The sequence below is a fragment of the Hyperoodon ampullatus genome (assembly GCF_949752795.1).
Source record: "Hyperoodon ampullatus genome assembly, chromosome: 8".
In the NCBI taxonomy this organism is placed as follows: domain Eukaryota; kingdom Metazoa; phylum Chordata; class Mammalia; order Artiodactyla; family Ziphiidae; genus Hyperoodon; species Hyperoodon ampullatus.
The window spans coordinates 45,721,924-45,736,681 of record NC_136921.1 but is presented as its reverse complement, the minus strand read 5'-3'; the positions used below and the strand labels follow the sequence as shown (position 1 = coordinate 45,736,681).

General features: G+C 35.4%; 1 protein-coding gene across 6 annotated transcripts in view; it reads left to right on the top strand.

Moving 5' to 3' along the window:
• Positions 1-14,758, top strand: part of PMS1 (PMS1 homolog 1, mismatch repair system component) — a gene marked incomplete at its 5' end in the record, with an annotated part of 90,539 nt that continues 75,781 nt past the window's right edge. For 3 of the 6 annotated variants that reach the window (XM_079710561.1, XM_079710557.1, XM_079710559.1), the window contains 3 exons: positions 10-141; positions 3,248-3,430; positions 12,650-12,752. In XM_079710561.1, the coding sequence (XP_079566687.1) occupies positions 10-141; positions 3,248-3,430; positions 12,650-12,752 (418 nt within the window). Of the gene's footprint in view, positions 142-3,247; positions 3,431-12,634; positions 12,753-14,758 lie in introns of all 6 variants that reach the window. The other 3 variants (XM_079710562.1, XM_079710560.1, XM_079710558.1) reach the window with 3 other exon arrangements.

Sequence of the window (14,758 nt, the reverse complement as noted above, 5' to 3'; positions counted from 1 at the left end):
ACAGCTAGAATGAAACAGCTGCCAGCAGCAACAGTTCGCCTCCTTTCAAGTTCTCAGATCATCACTTCAGTGGTCAGTGTCGTAAAAGAGCTCATTGAAAACTCCTTGGATGCTGGCGCCACGAGCATAGACGTTAAACTGGTGAGTGTCCCTGAGATGCTGCCCAGTACCTTTAAAGCAGAAGAGGGTTGGACAGATGTTTTCTCCTTACAATTATTACCTTTCTTTTCTTTATATAACAGTAAATTATTCTTAGGACATTGAGCCCTTTGTCTTGTTTAAGAGTAAATTCTTAAAAATAAGTTGTTTTTTTTTGCGGTACGCGGGCCTCTCGCTGTTGTGGCCTCTCCCGTTGTGGAGCACAGGCTCCGGACGCGCAGGCTCAGCGGCCATGGCTCACGGGCCCAGCCACTCCGCGGCATGTGGGATCTTCCCGGACCGGGGCACGAACCCGCGTCCCCTGCATCGGCAGGCGGACTCTCAACCACTGTGCCACCAGGGAAGCCCAAAAATAAGTTTTAATTTAGATCACTGTTACAGTAACATTAAAGGAAATTATAAAGGAAAGCTTATTCTAAAGGACTCTATCACATAAAACATGAATTTAGTTTGTCCGTATTTTCTAATACCTATCCTTGGTTATTTGTGTTTACTTGTTTTATATATTCTCATTTGCATTTTGTTTTTTCTACCTAATCTTATTTCAGAACTGTGTCCCTTGTTGCTTCATAGTTTTCACATTTTTAAATTTAAGTGCTACATATTAAATCATGAGTTAATAATGACTTATGACTCTTATTATGATTTATTACAATTAGTCTTCAGGTCTACCTGCCCTGTTATAAGTTACTAGCTCATGGAGGTAAGGTCTATATTTTTTTGTGTCCTCTATACCTGTCCAGTATCTGGTACATAAATGGTAAATAAATTAGAGTGAATGCAAGAATACATTTTTTGTAATCTCCTAATTATCAGATATTCATATTATTTCTGGTATTATGGCATTAGAAAGACTACTGATATGAATATCTTTGTAGGAAAGAGACCTTCCCTTTTCATATACATATGCATATATTATATATATGTTACCCATTTGCTCCTTGTAAAAACTCTATGAATTAGCTACTGCTATACTCATTTATAAATAATTGAGGTTCTGAGAACTTTCCCAAAGTCATGTAAGTAGTAAGTACTGGAGCTGAGATTGCATTCCAGGTCTTTATGACTCTAAAACTCATTCAGGATCTTTCCTCTATGCTAGTGGTTTTCATAACATTTGGGTGCATCAGTAATTTTAGGGAGTCTGTTAAAACAGTTATTGGGCCACAGAATTTCAGATTCTAGGTAGGGCCCCAACTTTGTGTTTCTAACAAGTTTCTGGTTGATGCTGAGAACCGCTGTTCTATAGTGTATCAAACCGCTACTTTGGTTTTAAATAATATAGTAAAAGCTTTATAAACATGAAAAAATTAAATTAAACCAAAAGAAAGACATTTTCTTTTTCTTAGACATTTTATGTTGTCAGTTCAGTCTGATTAGAATACAGTTGATAATACTTAAATAGGATTATATAATTATATCTGACAAATTTAACTTAAGAATCTTAGGCAGGCAAACATATGTCTTGTTCTCAAAATTCTTAGAAGAAAAACATAGTTTTTAGAAATCATTTTACAGAGCCAACAGAAGTCCTCTTTAAAAAGTAAATTAAAGTACACATTTTTATCCTGCTGCATATTTAAGTCTTTTGACATTTGCCAGTTCCTACTTTGTAGAATTTTAGAATAAACAAGTCTGTTGCTTTACATAATAAGATCTGTTTTATTATAGTTTCATACAGTAATAACTGTTCTGACTAGGAATGTTTTTGTAATTAGTAAATTAAACATGTAGATATTATTTTAAACATTTAAACAGATCTTTGTGTTATTTTACTCAGGTGCCTGGAGTTCTTATTTATATTGAAAGATTTGCATTTCTATAGTTAATTATTTTTCTATAAAATGAAGCAGACAACCTATTCCCAGAAAGATAATTTTTAGATCGAGGGAGAGATAAGAAACTAGATCTTAGGTGTCTCCCCCCAACACCTTTTATTTCTAATTTATCTAAAAAGTAATGACACAGTATTATATAATTCTAGGTTATTAAAAAGTATTATTTTTAAATAGCAGAGTCATTATAATTGTAGGAAGATTTTTTTCCCCTTTATAACATGCATTTAAGGCCATCCACATAAACTTTGTGAAGTAAAGCTTATGATAGAAGCTTGCTACCAAATTTAGAATATGGTATTCATAGAAAGTGTGATCACTCTAGGAATTTAGGCTTTGTATTTGTTATGTATGCATATTTTTAGGATTAAATTACCAATATTAAGCTATGATTTGTTTTTTTCCCTCCATTTTCAAATTAAAAACTCTCTGAGATTGCCAGTTAGCTATATTTTCTCATCAGTCTGTTAGGTGACTATTTGCAGAAAGAAAATTAGAAAGCTATAATGTAGCAGATTTTTATTTATTTATGAAAGCAATAAGTAGTTCAGGGACAAAGTATTAAAAATCAGATTGAATAATGATGATTGCTAGACTCTTGGTGGGTAGAACCAGCTGGTGTTTTTTTGTGTGTTTTTTGGGGGGGGTTTTTTGTTTTTTTTCTGTGGTACACGGGCCTGTCACTGCTGTGGTCTCTCCCGTTGCGGAGCACAGGCTCCGGACGCGCAGGCTCAGCAGCCATGGCTCACAGGCCCAGCCGCTCTGCGGCATGTGGGATCCTCCTAGACCGGGGCACGAACCCGTGTCCCCCGCATCAGCAGGCGGACTCTCAACCACTGCGCCACCAGGGAAGCCCCCAGCTGGTGTTTTTGATGGTGATGGTATTCTGTTTTATTTGAGAGATTATATATACAAAGGTGTATATAACTTAGAAGAGTATTTCTGGGCAAGTTTAAACATAAATTTAAACATAAATACCTATCATACTGAAACAATTCTAGGGAACCTTGAAGATCATACTGATCTCCTTATTTTACAGTTGAATCTGAGTCCAAGGAAAACAAGGGACTTGCCCATAGTACCATAGCTAGGAATTGGTAGAGTTAAGAATTTAAACTCTTACTTTTTTAATGTTAAGTTTCCATAAAAGATAGATAAATGACAAAACCATTTCACTTGTGTTACATTCTGTTTGTAAATGTGATAGTAGTTTAATGTCCTTATATACTAAAAGTACTGTTTAACTTTCATAGGAGAACTATGGATTTGATAAGATTGAGGTGCGAGACAATGGTGAGGGTATCAAGGCTAATGATGCACCTGTGATGGCAATGAAGTACTATACCTCAAAAATAAGTGGTCATGAAGATCTTGAAAATTTGACAACTTACGGTTTTCGTGGAGAAGCCTTGGGGTCCATTTGTTGTGTAGCTGAGGTGAGGTAATTTGTATTGACTATTTTAGTGGTTTCATAATAACACAATATTAGAATTAAGAGACAACTCACCCAGAATTTGGCAGTTTTTTTTTATTGCGTAAAATATACATTTTATTGTGTAAAATATACATAAAATTTACTATTTTAGTCATTTTTAAGTGTACAATTCAGTGGTTTTAAATACATTGACATTGTTGTGTAGGCATCACCACCATCCATCTTTGGAACTTTTTCATCATCCCAAACTGAAACTATGCCCATTAAACAATAAACCTCTATTCTCCTTTCCCCCATCCACTGGTAACTGGTAAGTATTCTACTTTCTGTCTCTATGAATTTAACTGTTCTAGGTATGTCTTATAATTGAAATCATACACTATTTGTCATTTTGTGTCTGGCCTATTTCAGCGTAATGTTTTTAAGATTCATACATGTTGTAACATGTATTAGAATTTCATTCTTCTTAAGGCTGAATGATACTTTGTTGTATCCATTCATCTGTCAGTGGACATTTGGGTTGTTTCCACTATTTGGCTCTTGTGAATAATGCTGCTATGAATATTGGTGTACAGATGTCTGTTTGAGTCCTTGCTTTCACTTTTTTGGGTATATACCCAGAAGTGGAATCGCTGGATCATATGGTCCAGTAGTCCCCCCTCATCCATGGTTTTGCTTTCCATGGTTTCAGTTACCACAGTCAACCACTGTCGGAAAATATTAAGTGGAAAAATTCCACAAATAACTCATAAATTTTACATTGTGCACCATTCTAAGTAGCATGATGAAATTTTGTGCAGTTCTGCTCTGTCCTGCCTGGGACGTGTATCATCCCTTTGTCTTGCATATCCACGATTTATACACTACCAGCCTGTTAGTCACTTTCTAGCCATCTGGTTATCAGATCTGTCAAGGTATCATAGTGCTTGTGTTCAAAGGAACCTTTATTTTACTTAATAATGGCCCCAAAGTGCAAGAGCAGTGATGCCAGCAATTCAGGTATTCTCTTACTGTGCCTAATTTGTAAATTAAACTTTGTCTTAGGTATGTATACATAGGAAAAAAACATAGTATATATAGGGTTTGATACTATCTGCAGTTTCAGGCATCCATTGGGGGTCTTGAAACATGTCTCCTGCAGATAAAGGGGGACTACTATAATTCTGTTTAATTTTTTGAGGAATGGCAAAGAGTGTTTTTCAGTGGTAACATTTATAAGAGGAAAAAATGGTTTAGTGATCCACTGACTTGGAAAAACATTAAAATTAAACAGGTATCTTAACTATAAGCACTTCTCAGAGCCTTTACTGTACTAAAGTGCATTGTGAATCTCTGAGGTTGGTGGTTTATAGTACAGACATTTCCTGCTCTTACTTGACTATGAAACTCTTTTATTGAGACACATATCACTGTTATTCTGTTGTGCTGTGGAATGCACTCTGGAAATACTACTCTAGTCGATACAGATAACTAGATTGTGCTCTAGAGATGTGCACTGACTTGAGCTAAACCCTAGCTAGAACTTTGCTCTCCTGACTGCTAGATGTTTTCAATTTCTATGAACCCTTAAGTTCAGTGCCTGACCCACTCCATTGCATAGTACCAATTATACGTCACTGCCTCTGCCCTAAGTTACATAACTAGTTTGTGGCAAAGCCCATCTAGAACCTTGATCTCTTAATTTCCATGTATGTATCTCAGTTATGTTTGATCACTAGTTTCTTTGTGCTGTACTGTTATTCTGTGTGTGTTAGGCTCTGTTTTATAGTGTGATAGTATCTGTGTGCCAGTGAGTGACATGGTAATTGTGAGGGTCTCTTTATCTACCTAAGTTTGCCCAGTGGCTGTGTTTCCTTTCTTTTGTGCTTAGGCTGGCAGACCTTGTTTGGGTGAGCGTGCACAGGTACAGTAAAATGATAGGACTTTATACTTATTTTCCCAGAAAAGTGGCAAGGACATGAGATATTGTTGCTATTTCTTTATCTATTTAGTAGCCTAGTCTCCCCAGCAATGATATATTCTTCAGGCTTATTTTGGTTTTCCCTTGGCCCTTCTGCCTTTAGAATGCTGGCAAAGTGTAGATTTTCTGTTTTCTGTGGAAAGGGTCCCAGCTAGGTATTCACTTACTCTTTGACTTCGGGACTCTGTAAGCTGATGCCTATATGTAAGAAAGAAAAAGTGTGGGTTGGGGAAGAGGTAGAGGTTAAAGTGGGAGGTTTTGCTGTTCTGGCACAGAGGACTAAGGGCCCTTGCTTGTTAGAATCCAGATGTTCAGACATCACTAAAGAAGGAAAGACCTTGTCATTCGTTAAGTGCATTCTGCCTAAAATCTCTACCCAAATTCCAGCACACCGTGTGCTTTCTCTATCTTTCTCAGCTCTTGCTTTATTTAGAGTTCACTGAGTCTCCAGATAAATTTTAGGGGAGAGCAGCTAGAGAGTACAACAGGCCGTTGCCCATTTTTATCCCCAGAGACTGTGTATGGGAACCTATAGCCCTAGAATCTTGTACAAAGAGTCTGTTTTTAAAATGGGTGGGATTTGTACCAAGGAAGCTTTGAAGCTCCCAGTGCTAGTACTATTGTTGGAGTTCTCAGTGGCTATTTTAGAAATCATATAATTTGTTTGAGAATAAAAGTATTCGCTTTTTTAGCTGTCGTCCAAATTTGGCAGATAGTTCTAGTTGTTAAGCCTTATGTTGGCAAGTATTGTTGAATAATATATTGTCCAGCGTTTCTGTATTTCCTCTAAGATTATATATGATAACCTTTCAGAACTGAAGTTGGTCATTATCAACTTTGTCTGCTAGGTGGCAGTACTATACTTAGTCTTTTAAAATGCATTGTACCTCAGCCATGATTTCTCCAAATTGTCACTGTAGTTCTGATTTTAGATGGCAGTTTTGCAAGTCCTTATCCTGTGATACTCTCTATCTTGTTTTTTTATTTGGTTACTTAAGCCCACCTGATATCCAGGTTTATCATTTTGCCTTGTTTTATTTTTGAAGCATTTGAGTGCCTTAAGTATAAATATTTAAAATAATTTTGTTCATCAAAATCACAAAAGGAATAAAAAAATTGTCAAAGTATCACAATAATAGAAAACTATAAGCTTTAAAAAATTATGTTCAGTTTACATATTGCAATGTCAAGTGTTTGTCTTAGAAAATATTCCAGTATTTTGTGGACTCTCTTTTCTTGTAAGTCTTTGGGAAAATCACGCATAGATAAGTGTGTGTGTGTGTGTGTGTGTGTGTGAGTATTTATGTATGTATACTTCAGATCAAGATTTAGACCATTATCAGCATCCCTGAAGTTTTCTGTCATGTCCCCTCCCATTTAGTACACCTCAAAGGTAATGGCTATTCTGATCCCTATCAACATAGATTAGTCATACCTGTACTTGATCTGAATGGAATCTTACAGTAAGTACTATTTTGTCACAGATTTTTTGATGATTTAGGTTTGATTGTTTCTTATACAGGGGACTCTTGTATTAGTAGTGGACCCTTACCCACCTCATACAGGTCAACCTGCATCCAATGACTAGTTGATGCGGGGTTGTAAAGGCCTTATTCCAATTCAGAAGCAGCTCTGCCATGCTGTTTCTGCTCCAGAGTGCCCCCCTGGGGTCTGCCAAGGCCTTGTAACTATGGCACAGCCTCACTTCTCTTCCTGCCCTGCCCCCACAAGTGATCATCTCTGGAGCACTCCCCAGTGCTGGTCTCCATCTCAGTCTTTTATGGTTTAGTCTCCTTATATTACTGATAAGGAAAACAAGGTCTTGTGAAGCCAAATGCCAGGTTTTCTCACCCCAACTTCAAAACACAGTCTAAATAATAAGTCGGCTAATATTTCAGTATCTACTGTATGCAGGGTTCTGTGCTAAGTAGTTTACTTTAGAGGAACTGTGCACAGTGAAGTAAATGGTATATGAAAATTGTGACCTGTTTAGAGACACATAATGTATCCATGGCAAAGCCAAAAATTCATTTACATTTTCATGCCTCTCAGTAATGAGTTTTCCACAGTAGGTCATGCTGCTTTCTTACTAGCATGGTTATAAAGGTATTTATAAGTTTAAAAATACCTCATATTAAAATAATAAATATACTCAGTCCCACAGTGCTCAATAGAGTGGTTATCAAGGGGTAGTCAAGTTGAAAATTATATGGGAGGGTTCTGAATAGTATTTCAGAAACACAGAAAGTAATACCTGGTTGTTAAGGTCAATTACATTTAAAAATTAAAAATTGTTATTCAGCAAGGCAAATTAATGAGTGCTTTTTTGGGGAAAAAATTCACTTTTTAAACAATATTCTTTACCATTCAAAAAGAATTGAAGTTTCAGGTATAGAAGTTGCATGTTTATTTTAAAGGCTCCAACTTACTTTGAAAATCTTTGGATAGAGATTGCAGTTACATAATAAAAATTAGTGATTTGGTCATTTTATCTGCCAAACTAACTGATGTAGATAATTTTAAAGTCATACAGATGTAAATCATCTCAGACTCGGTAGATTGATAATATGCAATTGGGATATAGTTTTGTCACACTGTTAAACAGCCATCACCCAAAACTGTTGAAATTATTTTTTGTTAGATTATTTTAAAGATGTTAATAATTTTAGTTATAAAAAGAAGAAATTAAGTAGACTTTCAGCAAAATTGGCTGAAGAAATTTAAAATACATCTAATTCTGTTTTTTTATTTATACATTTTAAAAGAATGGGCAGTTCTCCTAATTTGTCAACTGTAAAATGACTTCCAATCTTAAACAGTCCAAAAGAGTAAAAAAAAAAAAAAAAATTATATCTACAGAGTGATCTATTGGTATTTAAAACTGGAATTAACTGCTTCCATAATCTGTGATGAAAGTGTCAGTGACTGAAACAAATTGATACGGTTTTTAAAAAATCGTATCATCAAGCATAACTTCTCTTGAAATTTATTTTGTTTGTGGAGCAATAATTTTGGGATATTTGTCTGTCTTCAGTGTTAAATTCCTGATACTAATTACTAAGCATACTGACTAGGATGAGCTAGAGATAGTGAAAATCCTGTTTTGACCTGTTCATAAAATTTTTTAAGAAGACTCTTTGTATATATTCTTCCTGTTACATAATAAAACACACAATAAAAGATTTTATTTCCTTTTAGGCTGATATTTTGTACACATTATGTTAAAAATGATCTTTTTTTCTCCAAGGAAATGTATGAGAAACTCGTAAGTTTTTTGAAATAGATTTTAAATAGAGGCTAAATTACATCTCAGTTTTCAGAGGAATACAGAACAGTTTTGATTTGTTTTGTTTTCTTCAAATTAGAACACACGCGGGATGAAGATTCAGAAGCCTAATTATCATTTCCAAGAGTTTAAATAAGAGAGCTGGCCAAAGGCATAAAACAGGTTGACTTTTCCGAGAGCCAATTTTTTTTTAATCTATAAAGTGCAGATAATGATTTGAGAGTTAAATGAAATCATATGTATTAAAGTATCTAGAATATGGTCATGTACCATGAAGATGAAAGTTATGTTTATTCTGGACTTGAATGTGAAACGTAGCATGCGTCTGTATCATGTAAGGTGATGGCGTCATCAGGCTTGCTCATTCTCTTGTTGGTAAGCAGTATTTCACCTTAACTTTCAAAGTTTATGCAGACTCCTCAACATTTTCAGGAAATCCTTCTAAAATTTAACCGCCATTCCTAGGTAAATTCCTTCTCATTCTCACCAGTGGTCTTTATTCTGTAGCTTAAGTTCACTTTTTTCTCTTGTTTTTCCCTGGGAAGAATTAGAAGAGTTGCCAGCCATCCTCTTGCATAAAACTCATGTTTATTGATTCATTCATTCAAATTTTTTAAAGTGGTTATAATGTGCTGTGTGTTATTTTGATCTATCAAGTTCATTATACATTTTGTGATGAGATGATAAGGGATGTATAGATTTGTTTTTGTTTTATGTTACATTAAACCTCCATGGCTTAAGGGGGGCAGAATGAGAAGCTAAGTCATTCTGTTTTGAAGATGGGAGCTGGGGTGCCCTTATTTGTGGTTCCACATAGCGAAGATGGGAGTTGGGGTGCCCTTATTTGTGGTTCCACATAGCTGTAAAAGAGTAGTAGAGGGAAGCCTCTAGCTTCATTCTGCTGTTTCCTGCTTCCTGTTCCACAGTGTAGGATACCTCCTGTGTCCTTTAGAGCCATTGTGGTAGGGCTTTAATTAGAATAGGCACAGGATCTTTGAAACACTTGGTATATCCTGCTTCCTAAATAAATGCAGCCTTCTCACAAATAATAAAACTCTGCTGAAAGGAGAAAAACCAGGGCCAAGATCTCCCTGTTGCTAGTCTCCCTCAGTAGACTATCTGGAGGAAGGCTCTGAAATCATAGTATGCAGTTATGCACAGGCAGGTAGGCATACTCACACAGAGAAAGAAAAAGACATTTCAGTGATCCATGCACAGTCCATATTTTAGCTGAATCATGAGGACCATTTACCTTAGTTTTCAGATTTGTGTTTTTGTGCCAAAGTATTTGTCCAAAAGTCAGCAAAAACAAAACAAAAAACCCCACAAAACTTTAATTTGATTATCTTCAATGAATTTTTGTGAAGAGAGGATATTTTTTTCTCATGAATTGCTAGGATACATCCTAAGCTTTTCAATTTACTTTCTAAAACATTGAGAAAAATTTTGCTTATCTAAAACTTAAATGCTTTTATGTAATTTTAACTTTGTAATAGTACTATAATTTCTTGAAACTCAGTAACTGGACCAGACAGTCAGTTTGTAATAACTGATAACTAATATAACTTCTAAGAACTTCTAAAGCTTCTTTTAAAATAAATCTCTCATTTTAAAATTATTTAAAAATAAATTTATTTATTTATTTTCTTGACACCACTAGATTCATTCACTGCCACAATTCCTCAATGTCTCTAGCAGGAAGCACCAGTAATAATTTGTAATATTGGAGATGCTCCTGATGGTGGAGTTGCTACAGATTCAAGTGTGTTAGCTGCTTCACAGCTAACACATTCTGAACCTGTGCCTCGTCCAAAAAAAAGTTTTCTGCCCAGGACACAGGATCATATGATGAAATGAACTCTTGAAATACAATTCTTTCCTTTGAGGAACACACTGTGTTTCATGACTTTGTGAAACGTGCTTAGGCGTGTTATCCTTCACTGTCTTTTGAAGTGAATTGCAAAGGATTTCTTATCTAAATAAATTTCATAGTACCCTAAACATTCTATTGGAAAACAATATTGTGTTCTCTTTTTTTTTTTTTACCATAACATAAATGTTACATTATGACCACTAAGGTCCTATTTTGTTTTTTGTTTTTTAGCACTTCAGTTTATTCATCTTGGCTGGAGTATATTTATTATTCACTAATGTGTTTAAAGGACGAACACGTTAATATCTGTAAAATGCTCTTAAGTAGTTAACACAAAAACCCATGTAACCTTATAAAGTATTAGCATCATCTTCATCTTATCATCACCATCCTCTTAAAATGATAGTGTAATCATTTATTCAGGACCATCTAGCAAGCCACTGGCAGGGTTAGTACTAGAACTCAGAGTTTCAGGGTTGCCTTTGCTCAGTGACACCAGCTTTAGGTCAGGTGGCTAGCTCTTTGGAGAATAGAAATAGAATTCAGTTGACCTTGGCATTTTGGAGAAGTGGTTGGTTAAATGTAGAATTGTTTTTAAAGGGACAATCATAGAGTAAATTAGAAACAAGAAAGAAAATCTCTAGCAATTTCTGTCTTCTTTGTTTTAAATAAACTTTACTAGAGGAAATCACTGTTGGACACAATAGAGTTGGGATGTAGGTGGGAAGATTGAGATTGGTTATCAGGAAAACTTCTAAAATACAACTTTTGAACCATGGAATATATTTTTAGAAGAAGTAGAATAATCACTTAAGAGTATACAGAGGCTCACAACTTTGTTTCAGGTACAACTCTTTGAGGGAACAGTTTTGACAGAAATAGCAGCCTGCAGCAATGAGCCTCTAATAAGGATTTTATGGACGTCACCCTTAGACAGAACCTAATAGACTCTACTAGGACTGTAAGCTAGAGAAACCAGATTTTTTTTGTGGTGACTCTGGTTTTCCCTTCATGGTACTGACATGTTCCACAGAGCCATCTGGCCTACCAGAAATCAGGGCATGGTTAGGACTTGGTGACAGAACCATCAAATGTAGACCCAACTGGACCTGGATGAGTTCCAACAGTGGAGCTGTATATTTGTGGCTTTTTTCTAAATTATATAGATTTATTTTAAGATAGCTCTGCTGAGTTCACGGATGGCTGAGAAAGATAGCTCCCAGTTTTGGATCAACATTACTCACTAGAAATGTGAGGAGGCTACCCTTTTCTGAATCCACCCTGCTTTTTTTTTTTTGCCAGCATTCCCACTCCCTACCTATGGTATTTTCTGATAATGGAATGTTTTACTACTGTTATAGCATGTACACTTCTGGTAATCTCACCAAGTAGGTAAATAGAAAGCTGAGGGTGAGGATGGCTCAGAAGGGTTCAGACATTCTTAAAATTTATATTTCTATGACTGTAACATCTTAGGAAATATTTTCATGCTGAATGGAATCCTTTCTTACATGTTTTAATGCTAGTTTTTTTAATTAATAAAAATTTTACATTTAAAACAATGAGTTCAAAGCTTGGGTTTAAGAAAAAACTGCCCATAAATATACATATATGTATAATTTATTTATTTTTATTCTTTTGAATCATTAACTTGAAATAGAGAAGCGCAGTTTTATCAGAATATAAAGGAAGGAGGGAATGATCACTTTACAAAAGGATTTTTCACTTTGCCAACAAATTTATGGGAATTGTCTGTTAAAAAGCAAGCTTCCCTAATGCAATTGATTTGATTTTACAGATGTAAGTCATTTAATACATACAATACAAATAGCCATTTCAAGTATACTGATTTGTGTGTGTTTTAATTAAAGTAAAATATTTGAAATAAAAATTGGTAATTTGCAACATAGAAAATGTAAGCTAGCCTATTGCTTATTAGTGTAACTCTAAGGAATATTTCAATAGAAATGGTTGTAAGACCTTATTAAGTAGAACTTATATCAATCAAGGAAATATGTAATTATTATTTTAAGTCTAATTTTATAATAAGCCCACTGCAATAACTAAAATCATAATTTTATTCGAGTTTTTCTTATTCCAGGTTTTAATTACAACAAGGACAGCTGCTGATAATTTTAGCACCCAGTATGTTTTAGATGGCAGTGGCCACATAATTTCTCAAAAACCATCACATCTTGGTCAAGGTAAGAGAGAAGCTTTGTAGCATTCTTTGCCTTTTCTGTTTTAATTGTTTGTTTTAAAAAAATTGTTTACTCCTTAAATTCAAATGTATTGCTTTGGGTTTGTTTCTGATAAAGCCTGGTTAACTTCCAAGTGAACGTTCAGCCTTACTTTACCTGCTAATCTTTTAAATACTTAGAATTGTCCTCAAGAGGAACTGTGTGAAAGACTTTGAGCAACAATATGGATTAGTTATTCTGTAAAACTCGTAAGAGCAGTTGTTTTACTGTTGCTGGATCACTAGTGTCTTCTTTTTATATGAAGGATAATATTTTCTTTAAATGCCTAAAACATTATTGATTTAGTAATCATGTTAATAAACCATCCTATCAAGATATTATGATTAAATAATTAATTTAAAATATACCTGTTTATGGAAAACTTCAAACATATGTACAAGTAGATAGAATAGAGTAGTGGTCCCCAACGTTTTTGGCACCAGGGTTTTGTGGAAGACAGTTTTTTTACAGATGGGGGTGGGGGTGGGGGTGAACGTGAGCGATGGGGAGCGGCAGATGACACTTCGCTCGCTCGCCCGCCACTCACTTCCTGCTGTGCGGCCTGGTTCCTCATAGGCCGTGGACTGGTAGCGGTCCACAGCCTGGGAGTTGAGGACCCCTGGAATGGAGTACCCATCACTCAGTTTCAGTAGTTATCAACTCATTGCTAATGTTTCATCTAATACTCTCAGCCACTTCCTTCCTTTCTATATTATTTGAAGCAAATAAATATATTATAAATTACACCGTATATAAATATAATATTCTATTTGTAATTTAGTTCTTTTTTTTACATTTTTTTAACTTTTTAAAAATTTTTATTTATTTGTTAATTTTTTTGGCCACGCACACCACACGGCCTGTGGGATCTTAGTTCCCCAACCATGGATTGAACCTATGCCCCCTGCATTGGAAGCGCAGAGTCTTAACCATGGAACTGCCAGGGAGGTCCTGTAATTTAGTTCTCTAGTGTTTTATACACTTATGTAATTTTAGTACGTTTTAATTGACATATTTTTAAGTTCCTCTACTACTTATTTACTTCTAAAGAAAAAATCTCTTCAGGCTTGAGTTTCACATATTTCCTTTAATCTTTTTCATGCTACTAAGTTCTGGTAATGGGATGTATAAATTTGAGAGAATATTAAAGATATGCCCTGTTTAGAGTCATGTGCAAAAGAGTTATTAGATCTGAAAAGGGACTTCTGTTGTTGTTGGGGGTTTGTTTTTGTTATTTGTCCTTCCAATTTTGTTGTAAGTTCATTTTAAATTTTTGGGTTCCTCATTGTAATTTATGAAAGCACTATATATATATATTTTTAAACATCTTTATTGGAGTATAATTGCTTTACACTGTTGTGTTAGTTTCTACTGTATAACAAAGTGAATCAGCTATACATATACTTATATCCCCATATCCCCTCTTGCGTCTCCCTCCCACCCTCCCTATCCCACCCCTCTAGGTGGTCACAAAGCACTGAACTGATCTCCCTGTCAAAGCCTATATTTTTTCCTGTGGTTTCTTCCAGTTTTCATGTTAAATTATTGGATTTATTTTTTTTTCAAATGACTTCTCTGTCTTCATTGAAATTTATTTTCTTGTATCTTAATACTGATACCAAATTTTCTCATCCTTTCTCTTAGTTTATAAATCCTCAAATTAGTTACTGATTACTTTTGCCCATTAAGAATTATTTTTGCATCTACATAAAGAGTTAATAGGGCTTCCTTAGTGGCACAGTGGTTGAGAGTCCGCCTGCCGATGCAGGGGACATGGGTTCGTGCCCCGGTCCGGGAAGATCCCACATGCCGCGGAACGGCTGGGCCCGTGAGCCATGGCCGCTGAGCCTGCGCGTCCGGAGCCTGTGCTCCGCAGCGGGAGAGGCCACAACAGTGAGAGGCCCGCGTACCGGAAAAAAAAAAAAATTAATAGGAACTCTTAAGAAAATACAGTTTTTTCTCATTTATTC